Here is a 27,135-nt window from a genome sequence, read left to right as displayed (position 1 = left end):
TCTTGTATTTTGAGGTGATGCTGTGACACATAAATAAAAAACAAAACGGTTTTAATTAGATCAACTAAAATAGGCGTCACATCCTGCTACGGTCCCGCGAGAGCGCCTTTTCTTGGAGGCGAATAACCTGACCCCCTGCTCGATGAGCGAACTATGGATAAATCAAAGAAAAGTACCGGAGGAACACAGGATTTAATTCTGTGTGGACAGAGTTATATGCTTTCAAAGCAAACGATGCTGGTTTACCGGTATGTTTGATATGTAGAGAGAAGTTGTCAAAGGTGCTGCAGCCTTTACGCATCGAGGAACAACATGGGAGAGGAAGACAGCTGACGATCTTCAGTCATAATTCAATGGGGTATGTAATTTATTTCAGAAAAAACTTTTTGTTATATTCCATGGGATGTTCTTAACGTCCCGATAGCAATGAATATATTAAATGCTTTGACAATAAATACATACTAAAATTAATCTCTGGAAGCCGTAGCGCTGTAATAAGCACGACCAATCATTTTAGCCGGCCCGGCTAAAAATAACTGGATGGCCTAACTGCCTGTCAGCCTTCGATCTGTGCACAAACTTATCTCGTGGCCTCATTGATGATGCACGTTCGTGTATGTTGGAGGAGGAACTCTGTAAGAAAGTGGCATATTTTTTCCGGTTGTGTATTTTCAAATTCTAGCGCACTCAAGCTGGTTTCTCCATTCTTACCTACCCTACCTTTAACTCTTTTTAGGGTGCAGCTATATGTTTTATTTATTTCAAAGTGGGCCCATTTTAATATTTTTTTTCCCTTCAAATGTGCAGAGGACTCCCCAAGTGCTGTGTTTAATTTATTTTAAGGTAGGCCTGTGTATTATTTTTTCATTCTCCTTATAGGAGTTCTTTGTTTCTTATTAGAGGTTAACAGTTTTATATAATGTTATAAATAGCCCAATAAATACAAAAAACTGTAGTTTTTGTCTGACATAACAATAAATACAACTTTATTCGCTATCAAGCTATGAAATATGTTTTGCGGCTCCAGACAAAAAAATGTTTGGGAAAAAGGAGCAAAATGGCTCTTTTGGTCAAAAAGGTTGCAGACCCCTGTGTTAGACCCATGCTCCCTCAGACCCTATAATCCCTCAGCCCTGTTCCCTTAGTGCAGCTGCTGTTCCACCACTTTGTCTTACAAAGATCAACAGAATGCTACAGCTTGACTTCAAAACTTTATTGAAAGTGTGTTGTCATTTGTTATTTTCAGTCATGTGTAGTTCGATTGTCAAGAAAAATATTCATCACATTCAGCCATAGACTGTGTGTGTGTGTGTGTGTGTGTGTGTGTGTGTGTATATATATATATATATATATATATATATATATATATATATATATATAAGCATTCAACACATCACGGAATATGGATCCACCTCAAAGGGAAACTTTGAACTGTGTGATGGCCTCCTGTTGTACAATGAGTTTGTTGGTTCATGCTTTTAAATGTCAGCATTTATAAAAAAACTGGTGTGAGCGGAGATCTTGTTGGAATGCGGCCGCGGAGGTACTCCATCACTGCGTCCGTTCCTCGGGCCACGATGGCTGCTCTGGGTGCACGGAAAGGGTTCCCCTCCAGACTCAGACACCTACAAATAAAGAACAAACATATTGAGCCCTTTTCACATTAAAGTTCTGTAAAGAGCTGAAAGACTTTACTTAAGAAACCATCTGAAGGAGTTATGATGCAGTTTAAATACTGGTCACATCTGAGGCTCATCATAAAAACACAAACAGAGTAATGTTTCATTAGCTGGAATTTACAGGTCTTTGATCGAGAAATCCAGTCGAAGTACAACAGATATATAATATCTCCAGTCATGATGTCCAAAGAAAGTAGATTTAAAATAGGTTGGAAAGTTGGTATCAGCCAAGCAACAAGATGCCATCACTGTAAAAAGAGCGCTCTGCAGCTATGGAGGACTTATTGAAACTGTTTTTTAGGATTATTATTTCCTAAAATATTTTTACATATTTGGCGAACAAACATTGAGTTTTACGTATCGTCCACACGGTTCCGCCATGTTGAAGCTTGCCGGTGGGCGTGTCTGGCGTGCGACCAATCACATTAATCTCCCGCCACGGACACACAAGCACACGGTTTGATTGGCTTGCGCTTGTACTGGCATATGATTTGATTGGCTGGCGCTTCCGTCGAAGCTTGAAAGTTAAACTTTTCTCAACTTTCAGCGCGAGCAACGCAGGGCTCGAGCTTAAGGAAGTCCCGTCGTCGGAAAAAATAGGGTCGGGGAGGATAAAAAATTATTTTGGGACGAGAGTTAAAATAAAAATACCCTGCCAACTCTACTACGAACGGCAATGAAACTGACTATATGTACACACACACAGCTGTGCCCGCAAATTCGTGGGTCTAGCTATGTACTGATTGTGTGTATTTCGCGGGTTGAGTGATGTACAATGGCAATGGCATCCCGTGGAGGAATTCTGCAATTTTTTACCGTTACATCACAAAAACGCACAGCAGAACCAGACCCTGGAGCGCCGGTATGGACCCAGAATTGGGCGAAGTGAAGTAATGGAAGCACAATGCAGTTCAGCAAAGTGTGACGTCCCCCCATTCAAAGTGAATGGGAAGCGTCTCTGTTGAAGCACGCGACGGAAGCGTGTGGACAATACGTTAATGAGGGGGTTGGACCTGGGCATAAAAGCCTCCACCTTCAACATTCACAAAAAAAGCCTCTTGAAGCTGTACCATAAACTCAACAGGAAGTTGGCCATTTTGAATTTCATGTTCCGTTTTTTGGCGATTCTAACCCTAACCCTTTTTCAGGTGCCGTACTTTAATAAACTCCTCCTACAGATTAAGTCCGATGAACTTTAAATTTGATTTAAAACAGCGTTCTTTTCAATAAGATAATAAATCTACATGTCTCAATTATGTCATTGTCTGAATAGCTTTCCTATCAATGGTTTGTAAGCTCAATAATATAAACAGATAATATCTGACTGGAATTTCTCCAATTTGTCTTGGCCATTGAAAACTTCTTGGACATGTTGACCAGCAACCAATTCTTCTACTGGAGACGCTCCTTCAGAACAGAGCACAAAGAGCTGAGACATTGAGACATGAGGGGACGATGTTCAGGACCAACCTGAGGCTGCTGCACAGGCCCAGCTCAGGGGGGACGTTCAGCAGGTCGTTGTTGGACAAATCCAGCGTCGACAGATTAATCAACTTCATGAGACGATGAGGGTCCACCCCGTTCACCTGGTTGTTACCAAGCAACACCGATTCCAAGGAAACAATGTCATAGAGGACTTGAGGGAAGGACTTGAACCTGGGATCAGTAAGAAGACACTGAGTGGACTCATTCACTACTTTCTCTCATCCAGAATGTTACTGGTTGGTCAGCTGATGTGATTGACAGTAGCATCACAGTGACTCACCTGTTGTAAATGAGGGTAACAGACCGCAGTTTGGTCAAGTCTTTCATTTCAGACGGTAAATCAGTCAGCTGGTTATTCCTGGAAAAGAAAGAGGCGGGACATATTCAGACATGAATGCAGTCTTCAAATCAGAGGGATCACAACGCAACAGATGTATTTTTTATTTTATCTTTCCTAGGGTGGACAACCCTCAAGTCTTTAGGGGGGGCGTGCTCATTAGGGATGGGTATCGTCTGAAATTTATCGATTCCGATTCTGCTTATCGATTCCGGATCTTATCGATTCCCCGTTTCGATTCCAAAAAGAAAGAGGTCAAACGTTTAGATAACAAAAATATCTTTATTATTTTTAAGCTTTAAAAAGGTAGGGTAGGTAATTTTGGAGAAACCAGCTCGAGTAAGGTAGAATTTGAAAATACACAGCCGGATAAATTCTGCCACTTCCTTACAGAGCCCCTCCTCCAACACACACAAACGCCGCGCGCACAGGACCAATGAGGGCACGAGATAAGTTTGTGCACAGATGGAAGGCTGAAAGGCAGGTAGGCCATCCAGTTATTTTAGCCGGGCCGGCTAAAACGATTGGCCGTGCTTTTTACAGTACTACGGCTTCCACAGATGACATTTATTAATGGATTTTTTGTCAAAGCACTTAAAGGCCCTGACACACCAGGCCAAAATCGTCCGTTTTCGTTAGTCAGACCACGAAGCGTGCCCTGCCGCCCAAACTCAATTTGGTGTGTCCCACACCGTCGGCCGTGACAAGCCTTATTTGGCCTTTCACGGCTGACGCACGTTCGGTTCAACATGTTGAGTCGAACGTGCGTCGGCCACAGGCAGCCGGACAAAGAAATCACTCTGATTGGCTGCTCAGCTAGCGAATCAGTGCATGAGAAGCGAAACGGTTGCTTGAGAATGTCTTCCACAAGCAACACTCCAATGGCTGATAGCTCCAGTACCGCACGAAACATGTTTTCGATGGACGAGAGTGAAAAAGGAACGCACACGCTATTTGTTGTTTGTTTAGATCTTCTTCTCTGTCTTCCGGTTGTTGTCTCTTTTGAATGACGAATACACACTACCGCCGCCTGCTGCTAAGGAGAGTTATGGCCACTCACGCATGTGCAGTTCGTACGTGCTTGGCTGAAGTCTTTGCGGTGTGTTCCAGTGCGACACATGGCCAAGACGCAGGAGAACACGGCGACGCAACAGTCGGCGTCGGCGAGTTCTCTGGTGACTGCTTGGTGTGTCAGGGCCTTAAGATATTCATTGCTATCGGGATGTTAAGAGCATTCCATGGAATATAACAAAGTGTATCTCGAGCCGGTTTCTCAAACTTACCTACCCCGCCTTTAACTGCCATTTTTACAAATAAAAAATATACATGCAATACAAATGTATTACACAATAACTGTGCTTTATTTTAACTGAGCAATGCCTGTGGCAAACTATTCACTTGCCACAGGCATTGCTCTCTGCCTTGTCTTTTTCTTTTTTAGTTCAGTGGAGCATCACTTTAGAGCGTTTACCGTGATCCATCTTTGGTGTTATGAAGTGACTGAGCTCGTGAACTGTCTACGGGAGGGCGGGGGATGAGGGCGCCTGTCAGCGCAACTTACATGATGCCGTTAAAAAAATTAAGGGCGATGCCGGTCGTCAGCAAACCGAGCCGGCCGTCAACGGCCTGCTTACGGCCGGCCGTTCTGTGATTCTTCAGAACACACAGATGGCCAGTCCGCCGCTGGTTACCCTGTATTCCACCGGGTCGCCGCGGCGCAGACGGACCCGGTGGAATACAGGGTCTACCGTGTTTAGGAACCGTTAATAAGAACCGAAATTGTGTATTTTGTATGGGTACCCGGCATTTCCTTATCGGTTCTCATCTGGAACAGAGTTTCGGTTCCCAACCCTAGTGCTCATCCTATTCTTCTCTAAATGTGTGTCCGTGTGTGTGTGTGTGTGTGTGTGTGTGTGTGTACCTGAGGTCAATGTTTGTCAGCTGCAGGAACTTGCAGATGTCAGGAGAGCAGCAGGTCAGTTTGTTGAAACCCAGATTGATGTCTGACAGAGAAGAGACAAACTCTGCCAGCCTACAGGAACACCGACACACAGTGATCTCATACACTTGCCGATAAGAGTGAGAGTGTGTGTGTGTGTGTGTGTGTGTGTGTGTGTGTGTGTGTGTGTGTGTGTGTGTGTACCTGGGGGGTATGGAGGTCAGCTGGTTCTTGCTGAAGTTCACAGAGGTGACAATGGTGTCTGCTGCAGCATCAAACAGCTCCTCAGGAACATCCGCTGCCTGCTTCTCACTAAACACAAAACAAGACTCAGAAATGTATTTTACAAAAATCATTTACTATATAAATATATTTGTTAACTGACCTGTAATCAAGTAACTTGAGAGTCTTAATGCTGTGGACATTAACTCTGGCCTGGCTGGGTAACGTCATGGCCGTCTGTTGTTCCTCTGCTTGGTCAGGCTCCTCTGCAACAAACACACAGCGAGATAAAGCATGAGAAGGTCCAGTCGACTTTAAATGCATCTCAAAGTTTCAGGTGTGATTTCATGATTACTGATGGTAACCATGAAATATGTCTGTGTACAGAAATGCTCTCCGAATTTCCAAAGCGAAGGATTTGTGTCTCATGAACGCCCCCTTTAGATTTAGTAGAGAAAACAGTTGAGAGTTAGCATAAAAGGTGAACTGTACCTTTAATTCTTCCTCTTAAATATTTCAGAAGCTCATTGGTTCCTTTCTGTGGTGAGGACAACAGAAGCTGTTAGAAAATGAATCTGAATGTATGTGAGCAGCTGATGTAAACGCACAGTTGTAGTAAAGAGATCTCACTGATATGCCGTCAACAATGTTTCGCAGCATTGAGGCGAATCATTGATCTGTCAGATAGTGTGTTCAGCAGTGAATTCTAGTGTGAATTCATGTTTCACTGTGTGTGTGTGTGTGTGTGTGTGTCCTACCTTGAGCAGATCTCTCCTGATTCCTCTCAGAGGGTTTCCCTCCAACAGCAGCACCTTCAGGTCAGGCAGCAGGCTGATAGAGGCTGGAAGACTGACCAGAGAAAGATTCACATTACGTTAATAAATGTCTAATTTGATCTGGAACATGGCTTACACATACCACACAGATTATATCACCTAACATCTAGACATCATTGAAAGGAAGTGAACATGTGTCCACAATAGTTTTCTAGTGAATAGTGCTTTGCTTTCAATGACGATTTCTTCTTTTTTTTTTAGAGCTGATTCATGGTGCCATTGGTGACCTACGTGCTGAGGTCATTGTTGGTGAGGTCGAGGCGTGTGAGCGTGCTCAGTGTGGAGATCTGTTCAGGGAGAGTCTGGATTTTGTTGTCTCGGAGTTCTAAAAGAGAAATGGCTTTCAGGCAGGATAGCTGCTCCGCCTCCAGCTTCTCAATGTGGTTGTTCCCTACATACAACTCCTGCACACACACAGACAACACCGAATTAAACAAACTGCAAACATTACATAAAATCATAGTCCACTTTGTTGTGAGGACTTTCCCTCTAACACTCGTATGCATTGGACTACATGTTGTGCTTCCCCTTTGCATGAATAACAGGAGGATGGATCAGAAAGCTCGGTCAGCATTATAACTCCACCTGGGGAAACTCTGCTATTGCTATGGTTACCTTGAGCGCGGGTGCAGGGAGCTTTGGGAGGGCGCGGAGCTTGTTGTGTCTGAGGTAGAGCTGCTCTAGAGCCAGCATCTCTGATAGGTTGGCGGAAATGTCAGTCAGCTGGTTGTTGCTGCAGTCAAACAGCTTCAGATCTGTGACATCAGGAGAGGAGTCAGTCACACCTTGCCATTACTGCGATTCCTTCTACAATAGTTGCTTTTATGATAACTTTCCAGAGTTGTAAATTCCTTTTTACAATCCGTTGTGAGTCTGACAAGGTTTTTAGTATTTTCTTACTTTTGAGCTGTGCCACGCTGTCAGGCAGAACGCTGAGCTTGTTGTGACTCAGAGTGAGTTTCTGCAGAGAGGTGAGACGGCCCAGGCTTGAGGGGAGGTCCTTCAGAAGGTTGTTGGACAGGTCCTTTTAACCAATCACAACGAACAGTTAACTTAGGTCAACCAATCACACAGCAGAATAGAAGGAGTCTCTATATTTGACGGTATGTGTGGTTGTTACCAGCTGGGTCAGGTTCTCCAGCTGTCCCAGTTCCTCTGGCAGGCTCTCCAGACGGTTCTGCTGCAGTGTCATGCTGCAGAGCTTATTCAGAGAGTACACCTCCACCGGCAGAGCACTCAGCTGGTTATGACTGGGACACAGGAGGACAAACACCCTTCAAAATGTGTCCCCACTCAGGGCTATATGCTGCTGCCCTGTGGGGCCAGAACTTGTTTTATATTTTTCTTTCTTAGTGTTTAATGATGCCTAAATACACATACAGTGGGGCAAAAAAGTATTTAGTCAGCCACCAATTGTGCAAGTTCTCCCACTTAAAAAGATGAGGCCTGTAATTTTCATCCCAGGTATACCTCAACTATGAGACAAAATGAGAAAAGAAAAAAAAAAAAATCCAGAAAATCTCTGTCTGATTTTTAAAGAATTTATTTGCAAATTATGGTGGAAAATAAGTATTTGGTCAATAACAAAAGTTCATCTCAATACTTTGTTATATACCCTTTTTTGGCAATGACAGAGGTCAAACGTTTTCTGTAAGTCTTCACAAGGTTTTCACACACAGTTGCTGGTATTTTGGCCCATTCCTCCATGCAGATCTCCTCTAGAGCAGTGATGTTTTGGGGCTGTCGCTGGGCAACACAGACTTTCAACTCCCTCCAAAGATTTTCTATGGGGTTGAGATCTGGAGACTGGCCAGGCCACTCCAGGACCTTGAAATGCTTCTTAAGAAGCCACTCCTTCGTTGCCCGGGCGGTGTGTTTGGGATCATTGTCATGCTGAAAGACCCAGCCAGGTTTCATCTTCAATGCCCTTGCTGATGGAAGGAGGTTGTCACTCAAAATCTCACGATACATGGCCCCATTCATTCTTTCCTTTACATGGATCAGTCGTCCTGGTCCCTTTGCAGAAAAACAGCCCCAAAGCATGATGTTTCCACCCCCATGTTTCACAGTAGGTATGGTGTTCTTTGGATGCAACTCAGCATTCTTTCTTTTCCAAACACATCTAGTTGAGTTTTTACCAAAAAGTTCTATTTTGGTTTCATCTCACCATGTGACATTCTCCCAATCCTCTTCTGGATCATCTAAATGCTCTCTAGCAAACTTCAGACGGGCCTGGACATGTACTGGCTTAAGCAGGGGGACACGTCTGGCACTGAAGGATTTGAGTCCCTGGCAGCGTAGTGTGTTACTGATGGTAGCCTTTGTTACTTTGGTCCCAGCTCTCTGCAGGTCATTGACTAGGTCCCCCCGTGTGGTTCTGGGATTTTTGCTCACCGTTCTTGTGATCATTTTGACCCCACGGGGTGAGATCTTGCGTGGATCGAGGGAGATTATCAGTGGTCTTGTATGTCTTCCATTTTCTAATAATTGCTCCCACAGTTGATTTCTTCACAACAAGCTGCTTACCTATTGCAGATGCAGTCTTCCCAGCCTGGTGCAGGTCTACAATGTTGTTTCTGGTGTCCTTTGACAGCTCTTTGGTCTTGGCCATAGTGGAGTTTGGAGTGTGACTGTTTGAGGTTGTGGACAGGTGTCTTTTATACTGATAACGAGTTCAAACAGGTGCCATTAATACAGTTAACAAGTGGAGGACAGAGGAGGCTCTTAAAGAAGTTACAGGTCTGTGAGAGCCAGAAATCTTGTTTGTTTGTAGGTGACAAAATACTTATTTTACCAAGGAATTTACCAATTAATTCTTTAAATATCCTACAATGTGATTTCCTGGATTCTTTCCCCCCATTCTGTCTCTCATAGTTGAAGTGTACCTAGGATGAAAATTATAGGCCTCTCTCATCTTTTTAAGTGGGAGAACTTGCACAATTGGTGGCTGACAAAATACTTTTTTGCCCCACTGTAACTTTAAAAGGTCCCATGACATGGCCATTTCTACTGATCATAATTCCATTGTTGAGGTATACTACAATAGATTTACATTGTTCCAAAATCACATTGGTTTCTCACACAGCATCTGTGTATAGTATTCTGTCCTAAACGGCTTGTTGGAGCTCCTGACCCCCCTCCCTATGAGCCCAGTGTGCTCTGATTGGTCAGCTCGCCCGCTCTGTTCTGATGAATCCACCACTGTTACAGCAGAACATCAGTGATTATGTGTTACAATGGCGTTGGCAACCAGAAAAATGACACCAGTGATGACAAACAGCTGAGAATACTGCGTGGGGTCTGGGTGCCGTGTTGGCGGGATGTTGCGGGGCTCGCTGCTCCACCCTTTGAGGCTCGAGGAGCGGACAGTGTGAGCTGTATTACTGGTGTCCTTTCCTGGTTGCTGCGTGGGTTCTGCGAGACACCGCGGAACTCAGCCTGAGCACACACATACACTCACTGCCAGGCTGTTCGCCACACACTCACAGCCTGAGAAAAGATAAGGCTGAGTGAGTGTGTGTGCCAGCGAAACTCCGGAGTAGCACGGCTGAGAAAAGATAAGGCTGAGTGAGTGTGTATGTGTGAGGAGCTCCATGGATTGGTCCATTTGGACGGATTGGTCCATTTGTTCATCGTTACGTCACCGTGACCAGGAAGCAAACAATGGAAAAAGAGAAATCTCTAACGAGGCGTACTGGGGCAGCATAGACAGGTCTTTTCTGTGTTAAGAGTTTTACTCGCTACAGGGTGTACTTTGAGGGTTTGTGACTTTGCAGACCGTTTACATGCATAAAAAGCTACATAACACACAAGGGGACGGGTAATAACCGGAAAAGCATGTCATGGGACCTTTAAGGTAGATTTGCATCCAAAGAAACATTGTTAAATGTCATGACAAATATTTTTGGTTGTGATAAATCAGGAAAAGTAATGCAGGCTACAGTGTGTGCGTGTGTGTATCTTAACTTGGCAACATAATTAAACTTACCCCTAGATTCCACCGGGTCCGTCTGCGGCGCATTACGGCCGCGCCGCGGCGTCCGCAAGGATCGCGGCCACTCCCGTCAATGGGTGCTATTGCACCAGACGCGCCGCGTTACGGCTCAGAAGCGTCTCGCCGCTTGGCTCCCCTACAAATAGGATTGAAGTCTATTTTTCTACGCGACGCAGCCGTAAGGTAATAAGGTAAGGCAGGCAGGAAGTGGAATGTTCAGAGCATATATATATATATATATATATATATATATATATAGTACCCTTTTGCACCGCCTCTGGCTCCCTATCTCTCGGCACTACAATAGCCTATATATACACACACACAAACTAATTTTGCAGACCCTATCCCTCCGTAGTCTTTCAAGTAGGAGGAGAAATGCCAGCGTTCTCCTCCGGTTTACAGACACTGTGTAAAAGAGTATATATAGAATAATTATGATGATGAATGCATTTTTTTACCACTAAAATACAGCAACACATCTTTGATTTATGTCGTTTATAACTGGGATATTACAATTATTATTAACTTTGTCTGTACAAAGTAGCCTGTCCAGGAAATATGCCCAAATCAACAAAAACTGCGAGCCGGCAGGCAAGACGCTCCGCTTCTGAAATGCTTCTGAAATGCGCCCGGTAGGGTATGACGCCGGACCAAAACTGCGGCGCAGCCGTAACGCCCCGCAGACGGACCCGGTGGAATCTAGGGGTTAGAAGAGCATCATTCACAAAAAGTACCTTTTAAAAAAAAAAACTAGTCATGTTTGGTGTTACTTTAGTTCCATGTATTTTTATGACTTAGATACAGATGTAGCGATTCATTTCAGACAGTTTGAAACGCGAGGGCCGTGATTGGTACGTGATCTGCCCTCGCTCAAGGGAAAACCTCCAGCTTGACTTGAGACCGCCCCTGTGATAGATAAATGTAATTATAATGAAGCCAGCTGCAATGGATCATTGATCCACCAGGGGGTGCAGTGGGGTTCCACACTGGAGCTCATGTGAAATAAAGTCAGATACAGTACGCTGGATGTACAGCGGAACTTTCTTAAGATCCATATGCCACGGATATCATACTCTGTGCTAAATAAGAGACATGTAATCATATACAAAACATTACCATGTTGTTATTTAACAAAATAATGTTGTTTGTCGAAAAAAAAAAACGAACGGGAGGAAATGCCCGGCTCTCGATTTTTAATCCTAATTTAATCATCATCTTCACCACGATCATTTATGTTTATGTTCGCCAAATTGACATGAAATCACTGACACATATGAATATACTGTATTCAACTTCATTAAAATGTTATTAACGTGCCTAAACTCAGTAATTCACTAAAAATATGTATATTTTAACAGAGCCTTGTTATTTTCGCTGCAAATTATCCCGCTTATTACATGGCCACATTCTTAACAAAGTAACGACATGACTCCCAATATTAATTTAAATGCTTTTATGGATTTAGAAAATGTTTTTATTGATTAAAAAATTGTTGTATTGATTTAAATTGACAAGCATCCACTAAGAAAAATAGTCCGTTGTTACCGTTTTTTAAACAGTCTGAATGAAACGGCAGCTCTCTCCCCACTCCCCGGGTATGGCTAGAAAGGACCCGTCTTGTGTAAAACTCTCGCGAGAGTTTGGCTGAATGTCACGTGGCTGAATGTTTACGTTTGGCAGGCAGCCTTTCAGTTATGATCGTTAACATCAGTTGGCCACAGCAAATGATGGTGAGAAGCTAAACTATCTATTAATTATGTCAATGACAGGGAGTGTGATTGTTGAAATAGGGTGTTAGCGGTCTTGTTGGTGTTCAAAGAAGAATGACAACACTGTAGATCACCAACACTATGGTTTATTTTTTATTCACAGGCAAGTCAACGTTGTCGCAGTAAAAGTCCCAAGATAGCTCCTGGTGCAATAAAATGTTCCCTTGCAGTGTTTTACTATTAAGTCTGATGTTTCTCTATTAATATTGCTGCTGCATTAATGTGTATGTTGCTGCATGTTACTGCTGTAGATGTGTTTCCAATCCGCTCCGATTGCAACGAGAGTTACAACGAGAACGTGACGTCATATTTACACTAGACGGATCCTTTCTAGCCATAACCCGGGAACTCTGACGTACCCATTTTGTATGCTTCGTGGATGCGCTCGGCTCCTTTCGACTGCTGCTCGGGTCTGCTCGGTCAGCTTCCGGATGAGGAGGCATTCGTTCGACCAACTTACAGTAGATAACATTACAAACATTTTTAACAGGGGCCATAATAGTGTAAATAATGTTTGTTTTGGCAGTTACAACTGAATGTAATGTTTTCTACTTTTTTACATCTGGGAAGGCATTTGCCTTCATCAGATGGAAAGTGTCTTGACCAACAACTTAAGTATTTCTTATAGCTATGCAGGGCATGCAAGCGAGCAAACGCAAACGCAAACAAACAAACAAGTGAAATGAAGAATAACATTGAAATTTTACAATATAATATTGTGCTGGTTCATCTTATAATTCAGTCTAGAGAATGCACCAGACAGCATAGATCTGAGACCTGCAAAAATCGAAATGCTCTAGGGGGAGGCCCCCCAAACCCTTTGTGGCATTTCGTCCGCACGCGTTTTTCAGGGCAATCTCTATTGGGCTCAGGGCCATCTGTAAATTAGCTTAGATGGCCCACAGGGCCATCTCCCAAAATCCTTAATGTCATGCACTGTAAAATGTTGTTTAATTCAGGCTTATAGTTCATCCTTCTCTAAAACTCTTCAACAATGACAATATTCATTAGGAATGCACCGAACATTCGGTCGCCGAAAATTATCGGCCGAAAATGGTTAAAAAGGCCCTTTCGGCCGAATGTCAGGGAACAGGGTTACGTTGGTAAGCTAGCGTGTTGTTGTGATGACGTAATCAAAACGCGGCGACAAGCACGGCGCGGGACCATGCTCGCGGCTGGCTCACAGCCAACATGTCTGGCGCTTGGAGATATTTAAAAATATGAGAGAAAGAGGCGCGGATTGCGATTTGTAAAACATGTTCAGCTGACATTTCTCGAGGGGGTGTAACTGCAAAGACTTTCACCACTTCGGGATTACTCCACCACTTGAAATCAAAACACCCGGACAAATATGCGGAGTAAGATCAAATCACAAGCACTGACAGCGAGAGACTCTTCAGCGCTGCCTCTCATGTGCTTGATGAGAAGAGGAACAGACTTATGGCTGATAAAGCAGAGAAGCTACTGTTCATTAAAAAGAACCTCCCACTTTTCCTTAATAAGTAGACAAGGCTGGCTTATCATAAGCTTATCTAGTTCTCAATGTCTACTCTATACCCACTTTCCTGAACAATTTTCATTGTGAATTATAATTCACCATCTCAGGTTATTATTAGGGGGAAATGACAGCAGCACAGTGTTCAATATATTCTACTTTCGGTATCTAAATGATACAATGTTGTTTACATTGCTCATGAGGACAGACCTATGGGACAGACAGCCTTATTTGCAGATTCTTGAAATTGTAAATTGTAAATTTTGTATCCAGTTTTCACTTTATGTATCTTTATACAATGTTTACTACTTTGCTTATGAGGACAGACAGTCTTATTTACAGATTCTTGAGATTCAATTGTAATTTATTTTGTAAATAGTTACATTCATGTGGATTTATCCAGTTTGCACATTTGTATGCATGCACTTATAGGTGCATTTGTTGTTGTTGAAGGCCTGGCTGTTACAGTCTTTATTTACACTATTTTTTTGTAGGCCTACTGGCCTAGATGTTTATGCAGTTTTAAAGCACCTTGGCTTTGTTCTGAAGGCACTTTGTTGTAGTTATCCTACAGAGAAAAGAAAATGCACTTGACTTGGAATTAATGTACTGTATGCATTCAAAAGTGCTGAATAAATGTTTTATGGACCCATAATAGTGATTATTATTTAAGTTAAGTTTTGCCATAATCATGTCTTTTCCATAATCAGGCAGCTGAACAACATTGGTAAAAAATGTATACATTATATATATATATATATATATATATATTTCTATTAATCATTTTCGGCCTTTCGGCATTTGGTTTTCGGCCAACTGTTTCCTATTTTCGGTATCGGTTTCGGCCAATAATTTCCCATTCGGTGCACCCCTAATATTCATAGTAATTTAATAAATCCTTCCAACACACATTGTAAAAAAATTGCCTACTGTAAGTTAAGAAATCATTCCAATATGTACATCTTCTGATGTAACAACAATAACATTATAAATAGTAACATAGCTGAACATGGTATTGCACATTTAGCTTTGAGTTTTACTGACCTGAGATGTTTTTATTACATGAATTAAGGTGACTGAGGCTTTGGGATGCAAACTCATCTGTATGAAAAAGGTGACAAGGATCCGAGCCCCCGGCTCCCCCACCCCACGGAATATCAGCTTTAAAATGAGGAATAACAGAGGATTTTAGCAGAACAACTAAAGCAGCAGTGTTAATAATAACAGAAACGCCAAAGAGTCACATCTAATAGAAATATATAAAAGCATTTATTTTAAATTGTGTAGCAGTCAGTTTATAATTTTGGCAGCACTGTTGAGCATTTTGAAAATGTATTTTCATGCCTCTGTGCAAGGCTTAGTCTTTCTATCTTTATAAAGTAACTAAGTTCATAAACTCAACAAGTACTATACTTGGGCACAATTTTGAGATACTTGTACTTTATTTAAGTATTTCAATGTTTTGCTACTTTGTTCTTCTACCCCACTACAGTTCAGAGGTACATGGTGTACTTCTACTCCCCTACATGTATTTAATACCTTTAGTTACTTTACAGATGTGGATGAATGATGTGAAATATAATCAAGTGTTAAATCAGACTTTAGTTCCACCTGGAGTAAATCCACAAGCTACCCTGCAGTATACAAAGTCATTCAGACTAGCTGCACCTTTACCAGCTTTGAGAACACTTTCATGATCAATCATTATAAAACATATCATATCTATTATTCTGAAATGGACCAATCTGCACAATGACTACTTTTACTGTCGCGACTTTAACTATATTTTGATGATAATACTTTTCTACTTTTACTTGAGGAACATTTTGAATGCAGGACTTTTACTGTAACAGAGTATTCCTATACTCTGGGACTATTACTTTTACTCAAGTACGAGATCTGAGTACTTCTACTTTTACTCAAGTACAAGATCTGAGTACTTCTACTTTTACTCAAGTACAATATATATATATATACACATACATATATATATACACACACACACACACACACACTTATACCACCTCTGTTTATAGCCTATGAACAAAAACTAGGGATGCACCGAATATTCGGCCACCGAATATTATCGGCCGAAAATGGTTAAAAAGGCCTTTTCGGCTTTCGGCCGAAAGGGTTTTAGCACCGAAAAAATATCACCGAATGTCAGAGAACAGGGTTACGTTGATCATACTCCGCATATTTGTCCGGGTGTTTTGATTTCAAGTGGTGGAGTAATCCGGAAGTGGTGAAAGTCTTTGCAGTTACACCCCCTCGAGAAATGTCAGCTGAACACGTTTTACAAATCGCAATCCGCACCTCTCTCTCTGATATTTTTAAATATCTCCAAGCGGCAGACATGTTGGCTGTGAGCCAGCCGCGAGCATGGTCGCGCGCCGTGCTTGTCGCCGCGTTTTGATTACGTCATCACAACGACACGTTAGGTTACCAAATGTATAGGTGCATTTGTTGTTGTTGAAGGCCTGGCTGTTACAGTCTTTATTTACACTATTGTGGTGTAGGCCTATTGGCCTAGATGTGTATGCAGTTTTAAAGCACCTTGGCTTTGTTCTGAATGCACTTTGTTGTAGTTATCCTACAGAGAAAAGAAAATGCACTTGACTTGGAATTAATGTACTATATGCATTCAAAAGTGCTGAATAAATGTTTTATGGACCCATAATAATGATTATTATTTAAGTTAAGTTTTGCCATAATCATTTATTTTTCCATAATCAGGTAGCTGAACAACATTGGTAAAAAATGTATACATTATATATATTTATATATATATATATATATATATATATCTATCTATATCTATATCTATATATTTCTATTAATCATTTTCGGCCTTTCGGCATTCGGTTTTCGGCCAACTGTTTCCTATTTTCGGTATCGGTTTCGGCCAAGAATTTCCCATTCGGTGCACCCCTAAAAAAAATTTAGAAATACAAGGCTAAAGCTAACGTTAGCAGATAGTGACATGTATGCTAGCTAGCTAGCTCAACGATTCCTTAAATAATATTGCCACAGAAAAACTTTTCAGTTCACATCACGCTCTGCCGCTCCGACAGGGAGCTCTGCTCTGAACACCTGAATGGCCCGTTCTAACAGCTGTTCACCAGCGGTCCAGTCTGTGCCACAGTGACTCCGGACGCACAGTTAATATTAACGAACGCACCCGTAGGTAATGTAGCTGATGAAGCTAGACCATCATCTCGGAGCAGCAGAGCCTTATTATACATCCATGAGAGCAGAGCCGACAGGCAGGAAGACTCGAGCACACAGCTCGCACTTCATTACAATATATAAAAAAAGAACACCATGCGTGTCATGATGGCACATAACAGCTCACGGCCGCAGTTACTCCGGGTCCCAGACCCCCCCATACCCCAAATATATTTTTATTGCAGAACTACATGAATCACACAAACGACCTATTTTGGATTCAAAACGGCGAATTTCGCCGAAAGGTGACAAGTTTGCACATAACATCTGAAACGATGTAACAATACATTGTGGGGATGCAGCTAGGGATGTGAGGAGTGAGGGACATGGCTTAGAACGGGCGTGTCGCCTGGCAGGACAGGAGAGTGTGTGCACCAGTCTGCCTTGATCTAAGAATTCATGTCCGTGACACTCACTGCTGCTTTATAGAAGGAAAACCTCCTTCACTTCATGAAAGACACACACACACACACACACACACACACACACACACACACACACACACACACACACACACACACACACACACACACACACACACACACACACACACACACACACACACACACACACACACACACACACACACACACACACACACACACACACACACACACACACACACACACACACACACACACCTAATTTAATCATCTTCACCACGATCATTTATGTTTGCCAAATTGACATGAAATCACTGACACATGAATATACTGTATTCAACTTCATTAAAACGTTATTAACGTGCCTAAACTCAGTAATTCACTAAAAATATTTATATTTTAATGGAGCCTCGTCGGCAGATCAGGATCCCAAATAGTCCGTTGTTACCGTTTTTTAAACAATGTGAATGAAACGGCAGCTCTCAGCTGTGTATTTACACAACTAATGGCCCATCAACCACAGCTCTCTCCCCCCCTCCCCCCTGATCTTTCTTCTCCAGCAGCTAAATTAATTGTAGGTTACTCTGAGTGAAAAGCTTACAGTTAGACACAACACTGTAATTGCAAGTGACCCTCAGTTAGTTGACTTTTATGTTCAACTGCTAAATTCGTTACTGATAAAAAAGGGCTTCTACTGTACCTAATTACCTTAACACTAGAACCGCCAGAGGTTTTTGTATAGGCCTACCTAAACCCGTCAAATCCCGCTATTAGAATGCAATTTTTAACAACATAGGGTGCTACATAACACACTTTCAGGAAATGTCACGGACTGGGAGACTTTAATATTTTATTGAAAAAAAGTTACATTGCACACACACAACACACATCACACAAATTGACCCAATTTTCGGTTCTAGTGTTAAATAAACTCACTAATTAATTAAACCAGTTCAATACCCATTACTCTTATTCTTATCATTCTTTATGAGCGCAGAAATAGTCTTAAAATCAGATCTATTTTTTAAATGAAATCTGACGGCAGGCAGTTAGCTCTGATCACCTATGATAAATGCGCCGCACCTAATCACTGGCCATTCAGCCACAGAGCTCCCTCTATACAAATCAAGCTGTAGACGGTGTGAAAGCACCTATTTTTTTAAATAATGGTCGGAATGTGACCAGTGAGCCTTCTGAATTACCGTGGGACAGCACACTCTAAACTAAAATGTTCAATCAATAAAGTAACATCTTATCTTATCTTAATAATATCTTCATATTAATAATAATAATAAATCATACAGTATGTGTCCGAAAGGGAGCAGGAGGAAGCAAACACAAAAATATACTGCATATTAAAGCAAACGATTGTAAAGGTAAAAGTATGAACATAACAAATAAAGAAGTGTAATGTAAACATTTACATTATTATTATTATGATTATTTAATATATAAAGACTATATATTATTGAATTACAAGATTAGATATACTTTAGTTGATCTAAAATATTGATGTGTTCAAATGCTCTTCAAAACACAACTGCAAGTCCAAGAAACTGAGGTTACCTACTGTAACCCCAGCTTCTATGAGTAAATGGCGCAGCCCTCTAAGGCTATCGCTATTGGGTAATCCCCCTGCGCCCCCGCGCAGCACTGAAACACTTGTAGTCCACACCCACCCGCAAGGTGGGCCCCACCCTCGGGCCTCCTTCCGGTATAAATAGGAATGAGGCCCGGCAATCTGCTCCCATACCAATTAACTTTTCTTCAGCTATTCGTAGAGCCAGTGGGGCCCAGCGCTTAGAGGGCTGCGCCATTTACTCATAGAAGCTGGGGTTACAGTAGGTAACCTCAGTTCTTTTTCGTATATGGCTTCGCCCTCTAAGGCTATCGCTATTGGGTTAAGGGCGAAGCATGATGTAGTCTGCGCCCCACTGGATCCGCCCGGCACTAGAAGCACAGACACACCTGCTAAATAACATCCCATTCCTGTTGTGCCATGCGTAATGGCGCATCACCGTCCCTGGAACATAGCAAAACATGCCTATCTTCCCGACGGGGTGAAGGCTGGGAACAATACATACCGGCCGCTGTGAGAAAGTAGAGACGAAGGTCCCACCTTGTCCAGCGATCATAGAAGGGGAACAGCAGCTCTCTGCGTGTCAGACAGGTAGGAGAGCGCCCAGCTGGATCCCTGACGTCACTCACTCCGACAGGACACCCAGTACAGGGTGTGTCAGAGAGGAATGGGAGACATCCCTCAAATAAAAATGAATAAACAAACAGGGGGAAGACCAAGATGCAACAGTGCAAATATCTTCCACTCCACATTCCTCCGTGCAAAGCCGTGGAGGAGGACATTCCTCTGGTGGAGTGCGCATTGATGTTCTCCGGGGGCTCCACCCCAGAGGAGACATGCCTGTGACACAGCCTCACACAACCTGTGTGACAGCCGTTGTGCAGAAAGAGGCTGCCCGATCGAGCGCTCTCTATAGTGCACAAACAGGCGCTGAGAATGGCGCAAGGCAGCCGTGCGCGCCACATAGCAAGACAGCGCGCGCACAGGACAGAGGAGATGAGACGTGGCTTCTTCCTCCAACCTGTAAGGAGGGAGAAAGAAGCCATCCAAGGTGATCACTCTCGACTCTAAAGAGCTTGTGATGACCTTTGGCATAAAAGCCGGGTTAGGGCGTAAAACAGCCGAACTGCCATCTCCTTGGATCCGGAGGCATGACGGAGCCACAGAGAGAGCAGACAAATCACTCACCCTTTTCGCTGATAGAGCCAAAAGTAATACTACTTTGGCTGACAACAGTTTAAGGGGAACCTGGTCTAAAGGTTCAAATGGGGCTTTGCTTAGTGTGCGTAACACCAAAGCCAAATCCCACTGAGGCGCCAGTGTGCGTGACACAGGTCTGAGTCTCCGTACTCCTCGCATAACATGGCTGCTGCGCTTTGCAAGCCCCTCGGTTCAATTCGCCGGGAATATACATTGCTCTGATAAGAGCAACATGTGTGCGCGCCCAGAACAGCAGCCGCCTGGCTGCGTTCAGAAGCTGCACAGATCGTACTCCTCCCTGGCGATTGAGGGAGGTTGCTTCCATAGCCGTGGCCTGTTGTCTGTGCAAATCAACACATTGATTGTACAACGGGGCGACTCCCCCGTTCTTTTCCGAGATTTAGAAAAATAGCGGAGGAAAAACCGCGAAAAGATACTGTTCCTGGGATGACAGGAGTGTTTCTTTTATCCCATTGAACTGCTGGGGGGGGAGAGGCTTCTCTGTGATGTGCCGTAATGGTCGTCATGGTGACGAGCCACGCCATCGCCGCCGCTGCCCGTGAGGCAAAAGGGCTGCAAGGGAGTTTCCACACGCTGCATCTGGAAATATCCTCTTTCAAGGAGTTCCAGCAGCTCGGATTGGAGCGCAAGACATAGCTTCTGGAGGGACAGGAGTGTTTCCTGTATCCCATTGAACTGTGGGGGGGGGGGGGGGGGGGGGGAGAGAGGCGAACTGCAGGACGTATCCTCGACACACGCGAGGAGAGAAACACTAAGAGTGGGCGCACATGCTCAAGATGTTCTGTGGTCGTCATGTCAACGAGCCATGCCAGGGAGCCTCCACACGCTGCGTTTCACTCCGGCTCTCATCATGAGGCGTGTACACGCTCAGGGGATGAATGGAGGTGTGGGCAGTGCTGTCCACACGAGGCGTTATAACAGCGCTCATGGGTTTATTATGACCTTGTGTAGGAGGCGTATCTCGGACAGAGGAATGCCGCGAGCCCTGCAGGTTATTAACCGAGGTTAAAACCGGCAGGCTTCTGCAGCGAGCCCTGCTGTCTACGCATGTAAACGGCAATTTATCGAGCTCAGAAAAGTTATCGAGTCCATTTTTATTTATCGTACGATAAGTCAATTTATCGATTATTGCGACAGGCCTACTGCTGGTAATCAACAGATTAGTGGCAGCCGGCTTAATTAGCGAGCTCTGCAGGTTATTAACCGATAGGTTAAAACCAGCAGGCTTCTTGCAGCGAGCCCTGGCGCCGTGGCGCTGCCGCTGGGGGCACTCAGCCTGGAATACTGCTCATTCCCCTGTTCTGGCTTCTCTGTGATGCCATTGCCCTCGCCGCCACTGTGAGGCAAAAGGGCTGCGAGGAAGCCTCCACACGCTGCGTTTCACTCCGACTCTCATCATGAGGCGCGTACACGCTCAGGGGATGGATGGAGGTGTGTGCAGTGCTGCCCACATGAGGCGTTATAACGGCGCTCATGGGTTTATTAAGGCCGTGTGTACGAGGCGTATCTCGGACAGAGGAATGCCTCGAGCTCTGTAGTTTATTAACCAACAGGTTAAAACCAGGCTACTGCAGCGAGCCCTGCTGTCTACTAATCAACAAATTAGTGGCAGCCGGCTTAATTAGCGCGCTCTGAAATGTATTAACCGACAGGTTAAAACCAGGCTTTAGCAACGAGCCCGGCTGGTTATTAACCAACAGGTTATAGGCAGCTGGTTTACACAGGGCGTGAGGCAACCCCAGGTGGGCTTGGACCAAACGGGCTGCGCGGGGGCCTCCACACGCTGCGTCTCACTCCGACTCTCATCATGAGGCGCGTACACGCTCAGGGGATGGATGGAGGTGTGTGCAGTGCTGCCCACATGAGGCGTTATAACGGCGCTCATGGGTTTATTATGACAGTGTGTAGGAGGCGTATCTTGGACAGAGGAATGCCGCGAGCTCTGCAGGTTATTAACCGAGGTTAAAACGGGCAGGCTTCTGCAGCGAGCCCTGCTGGTAATCAACAGATTAGTGGCAGCCGGCTTAATTAGCGAGCTCTGCAGTTAATTAACCGATAGGTTAAAACCAGCAGGCTTCTGCAGCGAGCCCTGGCGCCGTGGCACTGCGGGCGCTTCCGCTGGGGGCACTCAGCCTGGAGTACTGTTCATTCCCCCGTTCTGGCTTCTCTGTGATGTGCTGTAATGGTCGTCATGGTGACCAGCCACGCCATTAACCTTGCCGCCGCTGCCCGTGAGGCGAAAGGGCTGCGAGGAAACCTCCACACGCTGCGTTTCACTCCGGCTGTCATCATGAGGCGTGTACACGCTCAGGGGATGAGTGGAGGTGTGTGCAGTGCTGTCCACATGAGGCGTTATACCGGCGCTCATGGGTTATTATGACCGTGTGTAGGAGGCGTATCTCGGACAGGGGAATGCCGCGAGCTCTGCAGGTTTATTAACCGATAGGTTAAAACCAGCAGGCCTCTGCAGGGAGCCCTGCTGTCTACTTAATCAACAGATTAGTGGCAGCCGGCTTAATTACCGGCTCCGCTTTCTCGGAGGCTCTCGCGGAGCAGACCAGGAGCGGGGGAGCCTCACTCCCCTTTGACTCGCCGCCGGGAGACCCTGTCTCTGGGGTGGCGGGGGAGCGGAGACGTGGGATGGAGCCCCTGCAGCTGCTGAGGCGGTTGCTGTGGGCGTCTCTCCGCTTGCGGCCTCCTGTGGCCGGCGTGGACGCCGCGGCTGCTGCGGGCGTTGGTGCCGCTGTGGCAGCTCAGCCGACTGGAGCCAGCTGTACATGCTGGCGAATGCCGTCCACCTGTTCCGCGGCCGTCTTCATGGACTCCACCATGGCGTGGAACTGGGGTCCGAACAGCCCGTCCGGGCTGATTGGAGCGTCCAGTAGCACTTTTCTGGCTGTCCCCGTAACAGACGCCGCCGCGCTGTGGTGACAGAGGGGGAAAGCATGTTCGGCCGCCAAGCTGGCACCCTGCTCCGACTCTGTCTCCCCCGTCCGGGGGAGAGGAGGGAGGGGAGAACCGAACGGTGAACCGTGGAGGGAGGCGGGGCAGGAGTTGCTTCGGACTCCTGCCCGGCACTCTGCCCCAGGGACACGAGGCCCCGTCCGCGGGCTCGTAAGCCTGGACGGGCCAATTGTCCTCCTCGGCCACAGCAGCAAGAGTGTCCGTTCTCCGCTTCCTGTCGCCCGAGGGGAGACGAGCGCAGTGTGTGCATGCTACCTGCTGGTTTAGAGCCACGTACGCGTGCTCTGACCCCCGGCAGGATTCGCATACTGCTTTTATCTCTGCAGGTCATAACTCATTATGAACCCAGAGCCACAGGAGGGACAATCATGGACGCAGTTGTTGCTCATGATGATTCTCAATTGCTGTGCTTCAGTAACTGTGCTGGTTTGCTGAAAAAAAGAGGGAGCAGATTGCCGGGCCTCCTTCCTATTTATACCGGAAGGAGGCCCGAGGGTGGGCGTGGACTACAAGTGCTGCGCGGGGGCGCAGGGGGATTAGCCAATAGCGATAGCCTTAGAGGGCGAAGCCATATACGAAATAGAACTTGTCTTTCTGTATTTGTGAATGAAGCGCCATCTCCTGGTTAAAACCTGAAATCTGGCAACGCCCTCTTGGAAAATAGTGGGAGGGCTTAACATTCCTCTATACTGGTTTTAGGCAGGTCGTAGGCAGGAAGCTGTAAGCTGGAGTCTGAAATTAAGTGCTACATCTGTATGATCACATTTATGCAGAAATACAAAGACTAGTCTTTTTTTTCCTATTTTTAGGTCTTCACTTTGTGTGTGAGTGTGAGTGTGTGTGTACCTGAGTCGCAGTTCATGGAGCTCCTGCAGTTCTCCCAACGCACTGGGTAAGCTGCTCATCTGGTTGTCATGGAGCTGCCAGAAAAAATTAACATTACATTTTAATAACAAAAATGTAAATGATAAATGCTCTGGAGTGACTACTTCTAAGTACTAAGATGTGTTCTTTATATTTACTGTGTTAAAGGTCCCATGACATGGCCATTTCTACTGATCATAATTCCATTGTTGAGGTCTACTAGAATAGATTGACATTGTTCAATGCTCCAAACTCACATTGGTTTTCTCTTACAGCATCTCTGCAAAGTATGTGTATTCACCAGGTATTCACTCTCTGTCCTACACGCCTTGTTGGAGCTCCTGCCCCCCCCCCCCCCTCCCTATGAGCCCACTGTGCTCTGATGTGTGATTATGTGTTACAATAGCATTAGCAACCAGAAAATGACACCAGTGATGACAAACAGATGAGAATACTGCGTGGGGTCTGGGTGCCGTGTTGGCGGGACGTTGCAGGGCTCGCTGCTTCGCCCTTTGAGGCTCGAGGAGCGGACAGTGTGAGCTGTATTACTCATGTTGTTTCCTGGTTGCTGCGTGGGGTCTGCGAGACAGCAAGACACCGAGGAACTCAGCCTGAGCACACACACATGAGTGTGTGGCGAACTCTGTGGGGAGCTCCACGGATTGGTCCATTTGAACCTGGGTATGGTCACGTCACTTTACTCAGGAAGAAAAAAATGGAAAAAGAGAAATCTCCAACGAGGCGTTCTAGTGCAGCATAGACACGTCTTTTCTTTTACTCGCTACAGGGTGTACTTTGAGGGTTTTTACACCATATGTGTTTTTTTATTTGTTGTTGTCATTGACTTAGTCATTTGTGGTATTGTTCATTTAAAAGAAGCTTTGATAACTTGACAGATTTTTGATCAGATCTTACTCAGGCTTGTGGAAGAAAACAACGGCAATGGGTTTCACCTGTTGGAGGAGCAACTAAGCCAGGCTTCTTATTGATTGGTTGGTGTTGTTGTTTAAAAAAGAATAATATTTTATCTGTAAAAGCATAATTTGGTGGCCTTCAACACACTACACTGCCACTGTTTAATTATACACTAATGAATGAGAATTGGGATTCTACTGTTTTTCAGCTCACACAGTGGGTAAATCGCTGTTAATCATTTTGGGTGGCACCTTTTCACTCCCTTTTCTTCTCTTTTGATATACTCCAGACCTATGGTCAGTAAGCAGCAAAAGAGTAATTGTGACAGGATAACCAATACATTCAAGATGGATAAGATTTACTATGTAGAAAAAACATACACATACAAAAGTGTACCGCATACCCAAACGGAATCGTAACGTCTGTGTGTCGTATTTGGAAAAGGCAACATTTTCAGTTATTTGCACAGTGCAAACAGGAAGATGCTGCTACCGTTTTGTTTTTCAGAATTAGCTTGTCTAAAGAGGATAACACCTGTCTGTGCAATCAATGCAATTCTTCATGTGCTTTGTCATGAATGATTTTGCTCATTTTTGTCTCTCAGTAAAAGCACCAATAAGGTTGCATCCATGCATTATAACTAGTGAGCTCAGGGTGTTACTTACATCTAGTGTCATGAGTGCAGGCAGTAATCTGATGTCATCAGACAGCTGTGTGAGCTGGTTGGACGACAACAGCAGTTTGGTGAGGTCAGTCTGTTCCCACCAGCGATCTGACTCTGCAAAGGAAACATTCTGCTGGGCATCCAGAGGTGGGTCAACGTTTAGACGATACACCTCTTTAGGAACTGACACACAAATATAAATGGATGAATAAGTTAGTTGATAATATATGAGACCCATTCTCTTAAAACATGCTAACAGTGACAGCTAACAGTTCCCTTGTGTTATCTCTTGAACATGCTAACAGTTCCCTTGTGTTATATCTTGAACATGCTAACAGTTCCCTTGTGTTATCTCTTGAACATGCTAACAGTTGCCTTGTGTTATCTCTTGAACATGCTAACAGTTCCCTTGTGTTATCTCTTGAACATGCTAACAGTTGCCTTGTGTTATCTGTTGAACCTGCTAACAGTGACAGCTAACCGTTGCCTTGTGTTTTCTCTTGAACATGCTAACAGTGACAGCTAACAGTTGCCTTGTGTTATCTCTTGAACATGCTAACAGTGACAGCTAACAGTTCCCTTGTTGTATCTCTTGAACATGCAAACAGTTACGTTCTTTCAACCCCCGACCAGACAGGTTGAGCTGGCCGCTCTTCCCGGCCGCCTTCAGCAGACCGGAGGGGACGGTTGGCTCCGTCTCCTCTGTCTTGAAGCCCGCTAGAGAGCCCCCCTGACTCGCTCTTTTAAATCGAGACATGTCCGTATGTGTAGTGAAATTGGCCAAGTGTTTACATATGTACCTAAGTCCACACCATACACTGGTCCACACCCACTTTGCTTCCCGCCCACGGCCCACCACCAATCGCAAAAGCAGTTATTCTTCTTCTGCGTAAAGTGTTTATTTTCGGTTAGCTGACCAGTTTTGCAGTGCATTACCGCTACCTACTGGACAAGTGTTGAACAAGACATTATCAAAGACATTTCACCAATGGGAAATCGTTGACGTTATGCATGAAAATAAATAGATAAACGAAAGGGAGGAAACAGTCTTTTGGCCAGACCAGTTCCTTTTTAAAACATAGATAAATAATTACAAGATAAATTAATACAAATCAACCAGAATGAAATACTAATTGTGTCATCAGGGTTAATGTAAAAGGTATAATAGGAAAATAATTTAAAGGAAATAGGAGACATTTGAAAGGGAATGAGAAATTAGAAAGTTGAAAATGGAAAGGCTCTCCAATCAAAACAAGGCTCTGTTTTGAGCGGGGACTTTACTAACTCGGGTGCCTTCCAGAGCTTCGGTTCACCGGAATGCAAACACTCTGTCCCCTTTAGTTTTCATAGAAAATAAGACCTCTGCTCAAGGACCTCAAAGTACAGACCGCCACGTGCATGACTAAGAAGTCAGTAATATAACAGGGAGTGGTAAACCAGACCTCTTGAAGAGTTATGTCAGCACTGGTAGTTTGTTTTTACATACTGCATATTGTTAGAGGATCAACAACATGATAGCAAACACTGAAGCAATGGCACACAACCATCAGTTGTGGGT

At 44.5% G+C, this 27,135-nt stretch overlaps 1 protein-coding gene across 3 annotated transcripts; it reads right to left on the bottom strand.

The window, feature by feature from the left end:
• Positions 1-1,192: 1,192 nt before the first annotated feature.
• lrrc40 (leucine rich repeat containing 40) lies at positions 1,193-26,525 on the bottom strand. 3 transcript variants are annotated; one of them, XM_079642251.1, is made up of 15 exons: positions 26,378-26,525; positions 25,579-25,760; positions 23,981-24,054; positions 7,619-7,748; positions 7,399-7,522; positions 7,114-7,253; positions 6,730-6,902; positions 6,421-6,511; positions 6,155-6,200; positions 5,826-5,928; positions 5,645-5,752; positions 5,423-5,533; positions 3,445-3,522; positions 3,150-3,335; positions 1,193-1,625 (listed from the first exon to the last, which is right to left on the bottom strand). In XM_079642251.1, the coding sequence occupies exons 1-15, from the start codon at positions 26,508-26,510 to the stop codon at positions 1,493-1,495; spliced, it is 1,812 nt and encodes a 603-aa protein (XP_079498377.1). In that variant the 5' UTR covers positions 26,511-26,525; the 3' UTR covers positions 1,193-1,492. The 3 variants fall into 3 exon arrangements, with proteins under 3 accessions (XP_079498377.1, XP_079498376.1, XP_079498378.1); XM_079642250.1 differs by lacking the exon at positions 26,378-26,525 and adding an exon at positions 26,190-26,371; XM_079642252.1 differs by lacking the exons at positions 5,423-5,533; positions 26,378-26,525 and adding an exon at positions 26,190-26,371.
• Positions 26,526-27,135: the final 610 nt, after the last annotated feature.

Source organism: Notothenia rossii, assembly GCF_949606895.1.
Source record: "Notothenia rossii genome assembly, chromosome: 1".
In the NCBI taxonomy this organism is placed as follows: domain Eukaryota; kingdom Metazoa; phylum Chordata; class Actinopteri; order Perciformes; family Nototheniidae; genus Notothenia; species Notothenia rossii.
The sequence above is the reverse complement of the archived record's forward strand: the minus strand, read 5'-3'. Positions and strand labels throughout refer to the sequence as shown.

Bases quoted from the DNA above. Each gene is read 5' to 3' on its own strand.
- lrrc40 (XM_079642250.1), bottom strand. From the start codon at position 26,334: ATGTCTCGATTTAAAAGAGCGAGTCAGGGGGGCTCTCTAGCGGGCTTC. The intron at 7,523-7,618 runs GTAACAACCACA...ATTGGTTAAAAG, and splicing joins TGGAGAACCTGACCCAGCTG to GACCTGTCCAACAACCTTCT. The intron at 5,929-6,154 runs GTACAGTTCACC...TGTTTGTTGCAG, and splicing joins TTTAAGAGGAAGAATTAAAG to AGGAGCCTGACCAAGCAGAG.